Below are 15,310 nucleotides of genomic sequence, written 5' to 3'. Positions count from 1 at the left end.
ACTGGAAATGAAGGATTTTTTTTACATAAATAACTACTCCTCCACCTATCCTACCAATTCTCTGGTGTAAATACATAATGTATCCATCTACTTCATATTCTTTCCTATTTTCCCTAAACTTTTCCTCATTTACCCATGCCTCTGTGACACATACAACATCTAAGTCCTCCTCAACTATATAACTCGTTCTTCTTGTTCCTAAGACTCCTGGCATTTACATACAAACATTTAAGTCCTGCTACCTTCTGTCTAGAGTATTTCTCATCACCATTTGGTACTGTCTATATTCCCAAGCACTGGTTCTGGGTGGTATGTATACTGTTATAATATTAATGTCCTTGCCATCTGTTATAAGCATACTTATCACTTCCTCATTTCTCTTACTATAGTTCACCTCCTTCACTATCAGATCTTCCTTAGTAAGAACCATTATACCACCACCTCCTTTATTTTTTCTATCATTTCTCCATACTTTGTAGTGTTTTACAACAAACCAGTCTAGCTTTATTTCGGGCCTTAGCTTTGTTTCCACTACACACATTATGTCCGGTTCGTTATTTCTTAGGTAATCCATACATTCTAGCCTCTTAGACAGAAATCCATCTATGTTCGTGTAAGTCACTTTTATTCGATTCCTAGTCTTGTTCTTCCAGGTAATGCCTATTCTGTCTGTATTATCCACCACTTCTTTAGCCTCCCATTTCTCATCCTCCAAAAAAACTTGGTCTTTTCCTCCTCTGTTCTTTCGTCATTCCTCTCTTTCACTTCAGATACAAGCTCCTTCATTTTCATTTTCTCATCTTGTGACATATTTCTTCTTATGTAAATTGTTTTGGTTTCCTCAGAGTCCTTAAGTTTCCAAGCCCTCCTCAACAAGGCCTCCACTGCCACCTGAGACTTTAATTTCAATTTTAATGGTCTATTCTTGCCTTCCTCAAAAGCTCCCAATCTCACACTTTCTTCTACCTCAGCATATAGGTCCTCTTCTTCCACAGAGATCTTGTTCAGTAAAAACTTAATCTTGTCATTTTCCTTATCCCTCCTGTCCTGCCAGTTCCTGTTAGTTTCCTCCCGCAATCCTATTATGATCACACATTTTTTCTTTTCAGCAATATCTCTCACCACATACTCATTTTCCTTTAGTGCCTTTACCATTTCCCTCTGTGTAATCCCTTTATTTTCCTCTTCCTGCTTTTTTACTATCTCCCTAAACGACCTTTGTACCTCCTGATGTTCATGGTTCACTTCTTTCATCCTGGCATCAATTAGATTAAGGCATTCCTCCTTCCTCAAGTCCCCTTCGGATATTTTTATCTCCATTTCCATGAGTTTAGCCTTCATCCCTTCACATTGTTTCCTTAGTTGTTGGTTTTCTTTCTCAATCTCTACTTTTTCCTTCAATAGCTCTTTATTCGCTAACGTTAACAAATAGATCTCTTTTTTAAACGAATCATTCTCGGCTAGAACTCTATCCAGTTTTTCTTCTATTGACAAAATGTTTAGGAACTTACTTTCCAGTGCCTGGATTCTTGCATCCTTATCAAGTTTCTCCAGTCCTTTTGGCGTAGTAATAAAACCTTCAAAGTCTCTTGTTTGTCTAGACGCCATTTTTGCTATCGTCAGCTGATTACGGTCAGAACAATCACCGCCCACACTCTCCTCTCAGGGATCACTCTCCAAATCCCTCACTTTCAACACTAAGCGACAGTTGGACATTAACAGGACACTGACTTAGAGTTACCCGGGCCCTGCAACACCATAGGTATTTTCCTTCTTCCCGTCCGCACTCCACAGTGTCCTCTCTCAGTGACGGCGACGCTGTGTGTGTGTGTGTGTGTGTGTGTGTGTGTGTGTGTGTGTGTGTGTGTGTGCGTGCGCGTGCACATTTACCTAGTTGTATTGTGCAGGGTTTGAGCAGGGCTTATAGTGTCCTGTCTCCATGTCTTTATTTATCCAATTTTTCTTTAAAGTTATGCACATTATGTGCTGTAGCAACTTCACCACTCAATGCATTCCACTTTTCCACCATTCTATGTGAAAAACTATTTTCCAATATCCTTCATACACTGCCTCATCCTAATCTTCTTTACATGTCCTCTTGTCCTTCTAGCTTCTTCTGTCACCAGCACCAGGTCTTCCTTGTCTATTTTTTCAATGCCATTTACTATTTTTATACATTGTTATTAGGTCTCCTCATTCTCTTGTATCTTGTAATGTTGGCAGTCCCATTTTCTTCAGCCTTTATTCGTATGTTAGGTTCCTTAGTTCTGGCACCATCTTTGTAGCTATCTTCTGGATCCATTCTAGTCTTCTTATATATTTTTTAGAGCTTGGTTTGTGTGTGTATTTACCTAGTTGTATTTACCTAGTTGTAGTTTTACAGGGCCTGGGCTTTATGCTCGTGTGGCCCGTCTCCATATCTACACATCCAATTTTTCTTTAAAACTATGCACACTCATTACTGACACCACTTCTTCACTCAAACTGTTCCACGTCTCAACACATCTTTGTGTAATTCACCTTGGTGCCTGCTGGTCACCCAGCCAGTCTTCCCCATTACGGCGCGAGCTCAGAGCTCATAGACCGATCTTCAGGTAGGACTGAGACCACATCAGCACACAACACACACCGGGAAAGCGAGGCCATAACCCCTCGAGATACATCCCGTACCGATTTACAGGGGCCACACATTAAGAGGCTTGCCCATTTGCCTCGCCGCTTACCGGGACTCGAACCTAGCCTTCTTGATTGTGAGTCGAGCGTGCTAACCACTACACTACGTGGTGTGTGTGTGTGTGTATTTACCTAGTTGTAGTTTTACAGGGCCTGGGCTTTATGTCCGTGTGGCCCCGTCTCCATATTTACACTTATCCAACCAATCTTACTTTAAAACTATGCACACTCGTTACAGACACTACTTCATTCAAACTGTTCCATGTCTCAATACATCTTTGCGGGAAACTATACTTTTTAATATCTCTTACACATCTTCCCTTCCTCGGCTTCTTACTATGCAATCTTGTGCTTTGACTGGCATATTCTCTCAGGATAAAGATACTCATTGTCCACTTGGTCCATTCCGTTTATCAATTTATAAACTTGTATGAGATCCCCTCTCTCCCTTCTCTGCTCCAATGTTGGAAGATCCATAGCCCTTAGTCTCTCCTCATATGTCATCCCTTCAAGTTCTGGGACCATTTTTGTAGTCATTTTTTGTAGTCTCTCCAGCTTCCTTATGTGTTTCTTTTTGTGAGGTGTCCACACTACTACATATTCCAATCTGGGTCTTATTATAGTACTTATCAGTTTCTTCATCATTTCTTTGTCCATATAATGAAATGCTATTCCAATATTCCTTAGGAAATTGTATGTCTCTCTGAAAATTCTATCAATATGGCGTGCCGGTTGATTATTTTTTTCCATCGTCACTCCCAAGTCCTTTTCCTTTTTTTTTTTTTTTTTTTTTTTTTTTTTTTTTTTTTTTTTTTTTTTTGTGTGTGTGTGTGTGTGTGTGTGTACAGGTAACACCTTCAGATATATGCAGTAGGTTTTGATCATGTCAGTCACTAAGTTAGCTTACCCTCACCAGGTACAAGTCTTGGATCAGACTGTGGACAGTCTTCACGGCATCGCCATGTGTATGAGGGAACATTGCGACCTAGAGGCAGGAACATAGTATTGCTATATGATCTTGGAGAAGCTCTAACTCCAAGGCTCCTCCTTACAGCTAAAGCTATAGGTGAGTTGTGGTAGTATTGATGTCATATCTTATATGATATCCCATTTGAGTTGAAGCAGATGCATAGAAAACTGCTTTTATTTTTGTGGCTTACCACTGTGTTATGCACAGGACATCAGGTTGTCTCAACACTAACTCTGCAAGACAACATAGCTGTGGTGGGTGTGGCGGGTAACGTGGCGCGTCCTGCAGCTGCATGTATGAGGTCTGCCATGACACCAGCCACTCACGATGTCAAGCAAACTGCCAGACACTTCATGGACTTCCTAGAGATACAGAATGGTACATCAAGGCCTTTTTATTTACCTTGAAATACACTCTTGTCTTTATCCTGCTATGTATGAGGTACTCTAATGATATTGATGATAATTTCTTTCAGAGCCCACCAATCACACCTTGGGCTTGATGACAGCACTCAATATCATCAGTCAGTCTGCCAACAGCTCAGCACTGTTGGTTTACGTGAGTCGTGGTGTGGTGTCTTCACAGCACCAGGTCCACACAATTATGTCCTCACTAGCTTCCATGCTTGACATCATTAAGACCAGAGTTGTCATCAGCACGTTTGGGTTAGGTCTCCTTAAACGTGAGTGTGAAGCGTTTTTTATTCTCATACATTCATGCGTACAAAACTGCAACATTTAGGTTATTCTTAGTGTTGAATGCTACTTACTGTTAACTAGGTTATAATTCATCTTAAATGAACAGCATATTTTCTACGTGTCACAAGATTCTCATCCTAGTTTATTCCATGTACAATTTTCATAACATGTCATTATGTTAAGAATGGTGCAAATATATAGTTTTTTTCTTTTGTATAAAACTTATCAAATGTTGATTTTCAGATGAATTTTCTTTGGAAGAACAGTTTTTAGCAGCGCTTACTAAACAAGACTTCAAGATGTTTGACATAGAATATAGTAAATATCCTGAGACTGGGAAATTTGTGGGGCTGGACTCAACTTTGAATGTGTCCCCTTTCATTCATAACATGTATGATGTGGTGGAGGAACCTCCTATGCCTAAGGAAGGAGCTCTGCGAAACCTTGTGATATCTGACCCTTACTGGGATGATGACAGCAGTGGTAAGCAGTAGACTGTTCAACACATACTAGTATCATTTATGTTTCATGTTCCCATACTGTACAGAAGTACTTCTTAAACTATCTGATGTGGTGGACCAGCATTTCTTTTTTTCAATGTGCCATGTACCTGTAATATTTTATAGTAATATTAATTCATACTGGAAATGATATATGAGGCATGGTATGCAAGATAGGGACAACCCACATGACCCTTCTTTTGAGATAATTGCGTTTAAAGTTTATCACTAATTATTACAGTAAGCCCCTGCACTTGGCGAATCTCAGCTTGGCAAAATTCACTTTTGGCGGTAGGATGGCCACGGACCACCGAGTGCACCCTTGGCAATTTGAATTCAAACTTAGCGGTCCCATGGCAGGCACACGGCGAACCACGTGGCTCCCTGGTGATGTCAAACCTCTCTCTAAACCTATCAGAATGCAGTGTGAGAGTCCCCTTCAGCAATTTTGTTTGTGCTGCTCTCTGTTCTGCTAGCGTGGGAACGAATTCTGACGATTTACTGCCAACAGGTAGCATCAGTGGGGGTAAGGACAATGGTGGTGGTGGCAAGGACGAAAGTGGGCGAGGGAAATGGGTGGAAAAATGGAAGTTACAGCCTTTATATCATGTCTTCTTAGCTTTATTTATTGTTTATTGGTCCGTTTTGTACATGTGTTCTAATATGTGAAGGTAAAAGATTTTATTTCAGCTCGAAAGATGATATTTTAGGGGTCAAGAGAGGGACTTTGGCAATGACCAAAGACTGACTGAGGCATTTTTTAGGCAATTTATATGGTATAAAGTGCATACTCATGCTTGGTGAAATTCGCATTTAGCGATAGTTTTGCCAGACTAATTAATTCGCCAAGTGCAGGGCTTACTGTACTATGAAAGTGGTAAAATGTATTATTATTATGCATCAAATGAAAGCCATGTGTTTTTAATAATTCTTTTTCATTTTTGTTTTCGTTGGCAACTTTTATTCAACCCTGCATTTTTATAAGAATGTATGGCAGCCCTGTGCAACCTGCAGCCCAAGGGCTGCATGCTGCCCTCAAAGGCTTTCATTGTAGCCCTTTCTCCTAAAAATAAATAAACTATAGTGCGACCCTCAGAGAGAGAGAGAGAGAGAGTTACCAAGTAAAGCCCACCGAAAGTTTGACAAAATTCATATTTTCGTGTACCAATATCACCATATTTTTTCTATTTCGTTCACTAAGGTACATATTATAATTATATTAGAACAGAAAATAATATATTACTTGACATTTTTAATTATTAGATTGAGTGATCATTGGCTGTCTGTCTATGAGTCTGACACCTATGGTTCACGTACTGTAATATGGTACGTGTGTTCCCGCCTGTCAGTACCGCTGCCTCACCAGTCTCCGTTGTGACTTCATTTGTTGTAGTTGATTTGTGATTACCAGTACGTACTGTAAGTTGTTGATGTTACAGTTTTGTGATTGACTTTAGAAAATTTGCAAGCACAGTGTATCCAAAACTCTCTGCTCATGCAAGGAAAATGATGACAGTGTTTGGTAGCACATATGTATGTGAGCAGCTCTTTTCAAAAATGAATCTGGTTAAAAACAAGTATAGATCTTCACTTATTGATGAACATTTTGAAAGTACCCTGCGTGTAGCCACATCATCCATACAGCCTGATATTGATGAGTTGGTGTCCCAAATGCAACATCAACCATCTCACTGGAGTAGCCTTTCATTTGCAAATTAATGCTCAGGAAATGTCTGTTTTTGATGATAATTCTTGTTAATGATCCCAGTTAACCAACAATAACTAATTATTTGTTTGTACATTATAATAATAAGGTACGGTAGCCTTTCATTTGCTCATTTATAATAAGAAAAATACATTTGTTTCGGACAGTTGTTATTTTTGTGATCCCAATATAAATAAAATCAGTAACAAAATGATTTCCTATCTTTATCAGTATAATCTCATGTAATATGTCTTCGATCGTAGTAAATAACATGAAATAGTAAGGTTATGTGGCCCTCCATACCAACAGTCGTGACTAGCGGCCCTTTTGGAAAAAAGGTTGCACACCCCTGGTGTATGGTATAAGAGGTATTATGTTAAAAAATTATGTGTTAGGGTTCACTCTCATCCTTTATATTGGCTTGAGACATTCAAGTTCATTATCAGGAATGATATGTGTATGTTTCTTACAATGCCTTAAGTGGATTTATCAACCCAATAAATCCCTATGCAATCCAATAATAAGGGTTGACTGGGGATTTATTCCCCTTCCTTCCATCCATAAACAAGATTGGTGGTCAGAGTGGTGATGGAATATACTGTGACTCTTCATGACCGGCACTATCTAGTAGTCTTCTTTCCTCTTCTGCTGGGGCTCATCATGCCAGATATCCACATCAAAAGCATCAGGTTACGGCATTACAGAGCAGGGGAGTCAACACATTCATTGAAACAACGAAAAAGTGCAAAGAATCAGGAGAGTAGTGTGTGTGGTGAAGACAGAGGCTAGTATGGTGGTGATGCATCACACAGGGTGGGAGAATAACAGCAATAACACACCACACCGGACTGTGGTTGGCCAAGTGCTGGGGGCGTGGCTAAATGCTCCCTTTTCATTGGGCCACGTACATCCCAGGACATGTGGGCTTGTCCCTTTTATGCATACAGGAGAGATAGTCTGATCCACACTACGGCCCAAAATCAGGTCACTTTAGACCTTAGTTTAACCATCACTATGGTTGGATTTCCTCTGCCTGACCCTTTCACATGATAATCATGCCCTTTAACAAGTTCCTTCTCATAACTCAAAACCTCCAAATTTTGGTGTTATCCCCCGTCTCACATACCATGCCTCATATTTAATGAATATAATAAAAGTTGACCATTTTTTTATCTTCTATTTATTTTCTAAACAAATAATGCAATATCAAAACATACATAAAAAGTAATTGAAAATGAACCAGCAGTTTATTAACAAAAATAAGCATTGTATAACCTTAATCTTTAATAGTGTGAAAGGTGAGCCTTCTTCTTTGTCAGTTTATCCAGGCGTGGTGTAATTGAGGAAAGTGCCTCGTGCAGTGGAGAATGAATATCCATATTATTTCTGTACTTTGTCTTAACACTCATGATTGAGAAGTCAGTCTTGCAGAGTTATGTTGTAGAAAATGGGAGAAGAGTTTTCAGAGCAATTTCACTAAGCTCAGGATATTCTGCTTTCACCTTTATCTAAAAAGAACCAAGTGATGATGTAGTTTCGAAACTCTTCAATCCTCCATCAGCAGCCAGATTTAACAATTTGTCCTCCATACTGACACTCATGTCATCTTATAGTGTAATAAATGGATTTCATATCTATTGATTCCCTATCTGTGGATCTTCTGCTGGGAAGTAAAACAGAAATTAGTCTGCCAGATTGGTCAAGTGTTCACTGATGACACTCCATAGAGATGTAATATCAAGATCTTCGCCTGCATCAGCAATGATTGTCGTTAATTGATGAAACATAAAAATCTCTTGGCACTCAAACACTCGACTCTTCGATGCTCTTAGCTTTATTTTTTTGTTCAATGATCTTGTCTGCCATTGTAAAGCATGAATCCATCTTTCCCTGCATGGAGGTGTCAAGATCATTGAAGATGGCATGGATAGCCAAATAAGCCAGCTTGGCTAGCCAATCCACATCTGTGTGACAAATATGTTTTTTTGTCCTGATGAAACTTGACAAGCTTGTTTTGTAGCTCAGATACTCTTGACAGGACTTTCCCTCTGGATAGCCAATGCACATCAGCATCCATTGGAGCTCTTTGTGATCAGCTCCCATATTATTATATAATGCAATGAATAGTCTCAAATTTAAAACATTCGCCTTTGCAATTTTTACAGTCTCACAAAATTCACTGTTTAGTTCTGTGGACTTTTTTTTTGCAAGACTTTCTCAGTAAAGAAAGCAGTACTTAAAATCTCTTAGATTGTACCTATTCTCTAAATGATTCTTTAGCATGCATGGCCTGGACACTGGGTGTGTACTGGTAGCTGATGGTTCATGTACTGGCACCAGTCTGCAGACCATTGCTTTGAGTAGCATTGTTGTACAGTTATACTCTGAAAGTGGTTAGATTTACATACCTTTTATTTCATCAAATGATCATGAAAACTCACTTATAAAAGAAACTCAGGCTATATTTTTCCACACTCAAACAGAGACTGTTGTTTCGCTGTCCAAGATTGTACGTACTGAAGAAGGAAGACTCCTAGGGATGATTGGTATTGATCTTCCTCTGGCCAACCTGTTAGAAGATGTGACCCATTTTACCTCCCCAGCTCACTCGTATGCCTTTGTCATGGATGCACAGGGTGGGTGTTCCTTCATTGTATCTCATGTCTTGCAGACTTTCTCAGGAGCATACCTACTATCTGAGCTGGACCTTGCTTTACAGTCTTGGTATTGTTAATCACTGTAAACACCTATATAATTTGATATATTTTGGTACAAGACCATCTAATTATCTTAAGTGTATTTCCCACATTGGCAGTAAAGAAGATAAATCTGTTTAATATATTTACATACTTTGCATTTTATAATCATTCAGTGCAGATGATTACTTAATTTTGAGTAAGGAAGCTTCAGGTAAAGTATCATGGTTGAGTTTGATGTGTGTAATTTTGATGGATAGGTAATGTCCTGGGCCACCCAAAGCTTGGGCGTCCGGAGAGCTGGACGCTACCCCTTGTACCCACGGATGTAATGCTGCTGGAGCAAACACCAGGTCTCAACAGCATTAGAGGAGAGTTCTTCAGCACACACTCAGGACACACATTCCTCCATGGCAGAGCACACAAGGGGGACCAGTTGGTGAGTACCAACTACTGTGTGTGTGTGAAAGGGGGTTAGTAAGTACAATGTGTGTGTGTGTGTAATTCACCTCGGTCGTCTGCTGGTCACCCAGCCAGTCTTCCCCATTATGGAGCGAACTCAGAGCTCATAGACCGATTTTTGGGTAAGACTGAGATCACATCAACACATAACACACCAGGAAAGCGAGGCCACAACCCCTTGAGTTACATCCTGTACCTATTTACTGCTAGGTGAACAGGGGCCACACATTAAGAGGCTTGCCCATTTGCCTCGCCGCTTACCAGGACTCGAACCTGGCCGCCTGACAGAGTCGGCGTGCTAACCACTACACTACGCGTGTGTGTGTGTGTGTGTGTGTGTGTGTGTGTGTGTGTGTGTGTGTGTGTGTGTGTGTGTGTGTGTGTGTGTGTGTGTGTGTAATTCACCATGGTCATCTGCTGGTCACCCAGCCAGTCTTCCCCATTACGGAGCGAGCTCAGAGCTCATAGACTGATCTTTGGGTAGGACTGAGACCACAACACACTCCACACACTGGGAAAGCGAGGCCATAACCCCTCGAGTTACATTCCGTACCAATTTACTGCTAGGTTAACAGGGGCTACACTTTAAGAGGCTTGCCCATTTGCCTTGCTGCTTCCCGGGATTCGAACCCAGGCCCTCTCAATTGTGAGTTGAGTGTGTGTGTGTGTGTGTGTGTGTGTGTGTGTGTGTGTGTGTTTCATTGTTTGATCTGCTGCAGTCTCTGACGAGACAGCCAGACGTTACCCTACGGAACGAGCTCAGAGCTCATTATTTCCGATCTTCGGATAGGCCTGAGACCAGGCACACACCACACACCGGGACAACAAGGTCACAACTCCTTGATTTACATTTCGTACCTATTCACTGCTAGGTGAACAGGGGCTACATGTGAAAGGAGACACACCGAAATACAGGCAACCCCCGTTTAACGAAGGGGTTACGTTCCTAAAACACTCGTTGTTTAAACTTCGTTAAGCGAACCGATTATAACAAGTTTAACCCCTGATTTGAACTTCCATTGAGAGTAAGCAAAGCAAGAGTGCATCATAGTACAGTAAAAGGTTTAATGAAAGTAAAAATTATGAAGTTAAACATTTAGGTAGTTTAATTTAAGTCATTATAATGTACACTAATGTATGTATGTACGTAACTTTATAATGTTGATGATCTTAACTTTATGAAGGGAGGGAGAGTGAAACGGAAATACACTAACCGCAACCTGTGGAATGTAAACAAAGTGCGCATCATGGTACTGCATACAAAACTTATGTACCACATTTCCAGAAGGCTTTCCATTTTATCCATTGTAGAGTCACGAGTTCAGGTGGTTCTTTTAGCTTGCAAGGAAGATGAGGTCTCACTAGCCTTCTTAATAGAGTCTCTTGACTTGAAAATAGTAGACAGTAGATGGAGTCAAGCCATGGTGGGAAGCAATGTTATTAGTTTTCTGGCCTTCTCTTGTCTGTGAATAATATCCAGCTTCACTTCGAGAGTAAGACACTTCCTGGTCTTCTTAGGAATGTTAGGCCACATTGCAGGGTGTTTTGGTGGTAAGTTGAACTAAGGAAGATGAGCTGCTGGTGACGCTGTTATGTTTTGACTGGGCAGTGAGTGGTGCGTGTGATCTTTATCTTGATCTTGATGCTACAGGTGACACAGAATTTCTTCTGAGTCAGGCCTTTGTATCGGCAGAGCCTGTGTTGTCCACGAGAGGCTTGATCTTGATCTTTATTCTACAGGTGTCTCAGGATTTCTCCTGAGGCAGGCCTTAGTACCAGCAGCTCCTAATGTATTCAAAAGCCTGTCAGCTTGCATGATACAGTGGGGCTTTAAAATTTGGAAAAAAATTACCTGGATAAAACTTCGTTAAAGTGAGTTTGGTGTTCGTTAAACGAGCAGATGGTAGTAAAATGAAACCTTCGTTATAGCGAAATTTCGTTGTGTGAACCTTCGTTAAACGGGGGTTGCCTGTATCCACCTGGCCGGGGAATCGAACCCCGGTCCTCTGGCTTGTGAAGCCAGCGCTCTAACCACTGTGTGTGTCTGTGTGTGTGTGTGTGTGTGTATTTACCTAATTGTATTTACCTAATTGTAACATACGGGAAAAGAGCTATGCTCGTGCTGTCCCGTCTCCATATCTATTAATGTCCAGCTTTTTCTTAAAATCATGAATATTCCTTGCGTTGACCACTTCCACGTCTAAACTATTCCATGCTTCCACCCTTCTATGAGGGAAGCTATATTTTTCACATCTCTCCTATAAGTGGCCATTTTAGTTTTTCCCATGCCCTCTCGACATTCTTTCATTCCACATACACAGATCTTCCCTATCCATTTTTCCATGCCAATCATCACTCTGTATATTGCTATCAGGTCTCCCTTTCTCTTCTGTTTTCCAGGGTCGGAAGTTGCATTCTTTTCAGTCTGTCTTCATAAGTCAAATCTCTTAAGTCAGGCACCATTTTGTTGCAGCCCTCTGTACTTTCTCTAGTTTCCTTATGTGTTTCTTTAAGTTCGAGCCCACTGTATTGTTGCATATTCAAGCCTCGGTCTTATCATTGCAGTAATTATTTTCTTCATCATTTCTTCATCTAAATATACGAACGCCACTCTTATGTTCCTCAATAAGTTCAATACTTCTCCAATTATTTTGTTTATATGTCTCTCTGGCGATAGGTCATTGGTAATTGTCACCCCAAGGTCTTTTTCTTCATGACTGGTTTTATGTCTTCATTTCCTATCTTGTACATACTCCTGATTCTTCTTTCACTCTTGCCAAACTCTATTTTCTTGCATTTTGTCGTGTTGAACTCCATTTGCCATGTACAGCTCCATTTCCATATTCTGTCCAAGTCTTCCTGGAGTAGTTCGCAATCTTTGTCACATCTCACTTTTCTTAACAATTTTGCATCGCCTGCAAATAGGCTCACATAACTGGACACCCCATCCACCATGTCATTTATGTAGACCGCGAACATTACTGGTGCCAACACTGATCCCTGTGGAACTCCACTCTCCACCAAGCCCCATTCTGATGGTCTGTCCTTAATTATTGTTCTCATTTCTCTTCCTACCAAAAGTCTTCCATCCATTTTAGTAAACTGCCATGCACTCCTCCTACCATTTCAAGTTTCCAGATCAGTCTCCGTGTGGTACCTTATCAAAGGCCTTTTTTAAATCCAGATATATTCCATCAGCCCAACCATCTCTTTCCTGTATTACATCTATCACCCTCGAATAGTAACATATCAGGTTTGTCGTGCATGAACGCCTTTTCTAAAACCAAATTGACACTCACAAAGTATGTCATTTTTCTCCAAGAAGTCTGTCCATCTATTCTTCACCACCCTCTCACACATCTTAGCTACCACACTTGTAAGTGACACTGGTCTATAGTTCAATGGGTCTCTCTTGTTACCTGATTTATAAATTGGGACAATGTTAGCTCTTTTCCAGTCTTGGGGCACTACACCTTCCCTTAATGAGGCATCAATTACTTCACAAACTTTTTCTGCCAGTTGCTCCCTGCATTCTCTTAAAATCCATCCTGATACCCCATCAGGTCCCACAGCTTTTCTCACTTCTAAACTCCCCATCATATTCTTGATCTCCTCCACAGTTACTTGAAACTCCTTCATAATCCCTTTCTGTTCCATTACCAGTGGTTTGTCAAAAGCAGTCTCCTTTGTGAATACCTTCCGAAAGCATCCATTCATAGCCTCTGCCATTTCCTGGGATCCTCACTGCATACTCCATTTACTTCTAAACTTTCAATACTTTCTCTATTTTTGATGTTGTTGTTCACATGTCTGTAAAAAAGCCTTGGTTGGTCTTTACATTTATCAATTATATCCTTTTCTTGTTTCTTTCTTTCTTCTCTTCTAATCAACACATATTCATTTCTTGCTCTTTTGTAACTTTCCCACTGCTTAATCCGTCTTTTCCTTCTCCACCTCTTCCATGCATCCTCTTTTCTTGTTCTAGCCTTTTCACATCTATCGTTAAACCAGTCCTGCTTTCCAACTTCTATGTTGTCTTATTGGTACAAATTTTTCTCACCTTCTTTGTATATTTTTATAAATTCCTTCCACTTTTCATTTGCTCCTTAGCACTCTTGAATTTCATCCAATTTGTCTCTTGAAAGAATTTCTTTAGGTTTCCAAAATCTGTCTTGGCATAATTCCATCTTCCCACTTTATATTCTTCATTTCTTCTAGATTTCTCTTCATCTATCACCTTGAACTCCAAAACTGCATGATCACTCTTTGCTAAAGGGCACTCCACCCTCATCTCCTCAATGACCATTGGCTCTGTACTAAAGACCAAGTCCAGTCTTGACGATGCTCCTCTCCTCCAAACCTAGTATCTTCTTTGACCCACTGAGTTAACACATTTTCCATTGCCAGTGTCAATAGTGTATTTCCCATGTTGTCTCTGATCCTTCCATTGACCAGTCCTCCCAACACACCTCTTTACAATTAAAATCTCCCATCATTATAGTTCGTTCACAGCCACCCAACATTTCTTCCAGACATGTTCCTGTATCACTTATCATTTCTTCATATTCCTGTACTGACCATGCATTTGTCTTAGGTGGTACGTACACCACTATGTAGTGCCTCTTTTTCCTTCATTAGTTTCTGCTCTGATCTTTAGCACTTCTGCCTTTCCCATACCTTCTTTCACTTGATCCACCTTTATATCTTTTTTAACCAGCAACATCACTCCTCCTCCCATCTTACCTACTCTATTTCTTTTCCAAACATTATATTTCCCTTCTCCAACCATCATCAGGTCTTCTCCTCTCTCAGTTTTGTTTCAGTAAGACCCACAATATCTGGGTTCTTGTCCTCAAGTAATCGTTGAGTTCTAAAATCCCGATATCACTCCATTTATGTTGGAATACATTACATTCCGCTCATACGTAAGTTTCTTTAGTCCTTTCTTGCTGTACTTTTCTGGGTTATGAACCACTTCCTTAGTCTCATATCCAAGATTCTCCAGAAAACTCTTTCTTCTCTTCTGTCCTCTCTTCATTTTTTTTCAAAGCCTCCTTTCTCAACTCATTTAACATTTCTCTTTCCTTTTCACCGAGATCTCTTCTCAACCAAATCTTCCTTGTTGTTTCCTGCTGGGCTGTGTGTGTGTGTGTGTGTGTGTGTGTGTGTGTGTGTGTGTGTGTCTGTGTGTATTTACCTAGTTGTATTTACCTAGTTGTAGTTTTACAGGGCCTGGGCTTTATGCTCGTGTGGCCCCGTCTCCATATCTACATTTATCCAATTTTTCTTTAAAACTATGCACACTCGTTGCTGACACCACTTCCTCACTCAAACTGTTCCAAGTCTCAACACATCTTTTGGAAATTATATTTTTAACATCTCTCAGACATCTTCCCTTCCTCAGTTTCTTACTATGCGATCTTGTGCTTCTAATGTCATATTCTTCTCTCAGGATTAGTTTCTCATTATCCACTTGATCCATTCCGTTAATCGATTTATAAACTTGTATCAGATCCCCTCTCTCTCTCTTCTCTGTTTCAGGGTTGGTAGATCCATAGCTTTTAGTCTCTCCTCATACGTCATCCCTTTAAATTCTGGAACCATTC

General features: G+C 40.3%; 1 protein-coding gene across 3 annotated transcripts in view; it reads left to right on the top strand.

Moving 5' to 3' along the window:
* The window catches only part of LOC123508375 (VWFA and cache domain-containing protein 1-like), a 92,849-nt gene that overhangs the window by 26,324 nt on the left and 51,215 nt on the right, over positions 1-15,310 (top strand). For all 3 annotated transcript variants that reach the window (XM_045262054.1, XM_045262053.1, XM_045262055.1), the window contains exons 8-13: positions 3,590-3,739; positions 3,851-4,021; positions 4,119-4,325; positions 4,585-4,824; positions 9,030-9,182; positions 9,503-9,681. In XM_045262054.1, coding sequence (XP_045117989.1) covers positions 3,590-3,739; positions 3,851-4,021; positions 4,119-4,325; positions 4,585-4,824; positions 9,030-9,182; positions 9,503-9,681 — 1,100 coding nt within the window. The remainder of the gene's footprint in view (positions 1-3,589; positions 3,740-3,850; positions 4,022-4,118; positions 4,326-4,584; positions 4,825-9,029; positions 9,183-9,502; positions 9,682-15,310) is intronic.

This window comes from Portunus trituberculatus, chromosome 24 (assembly GCF_017591435.1).
Source record: "Portunus trituberculatus isolate SZX2019 chromosome 24, ASM1759143v1, whole genome shotgun sequence".
NCBI classification, from domain to species: Eukaryota; Metazoa; Arthropoda; class Malacostraca; order Decapoda; family Portunidae; genus Portunus; species Portunus trituberculatus.
The sequence above is the reverse complement of the archived record's forward strand: the minus strand, read 5'-3'. Positions and strand labels throughout refer to the sequence as shown.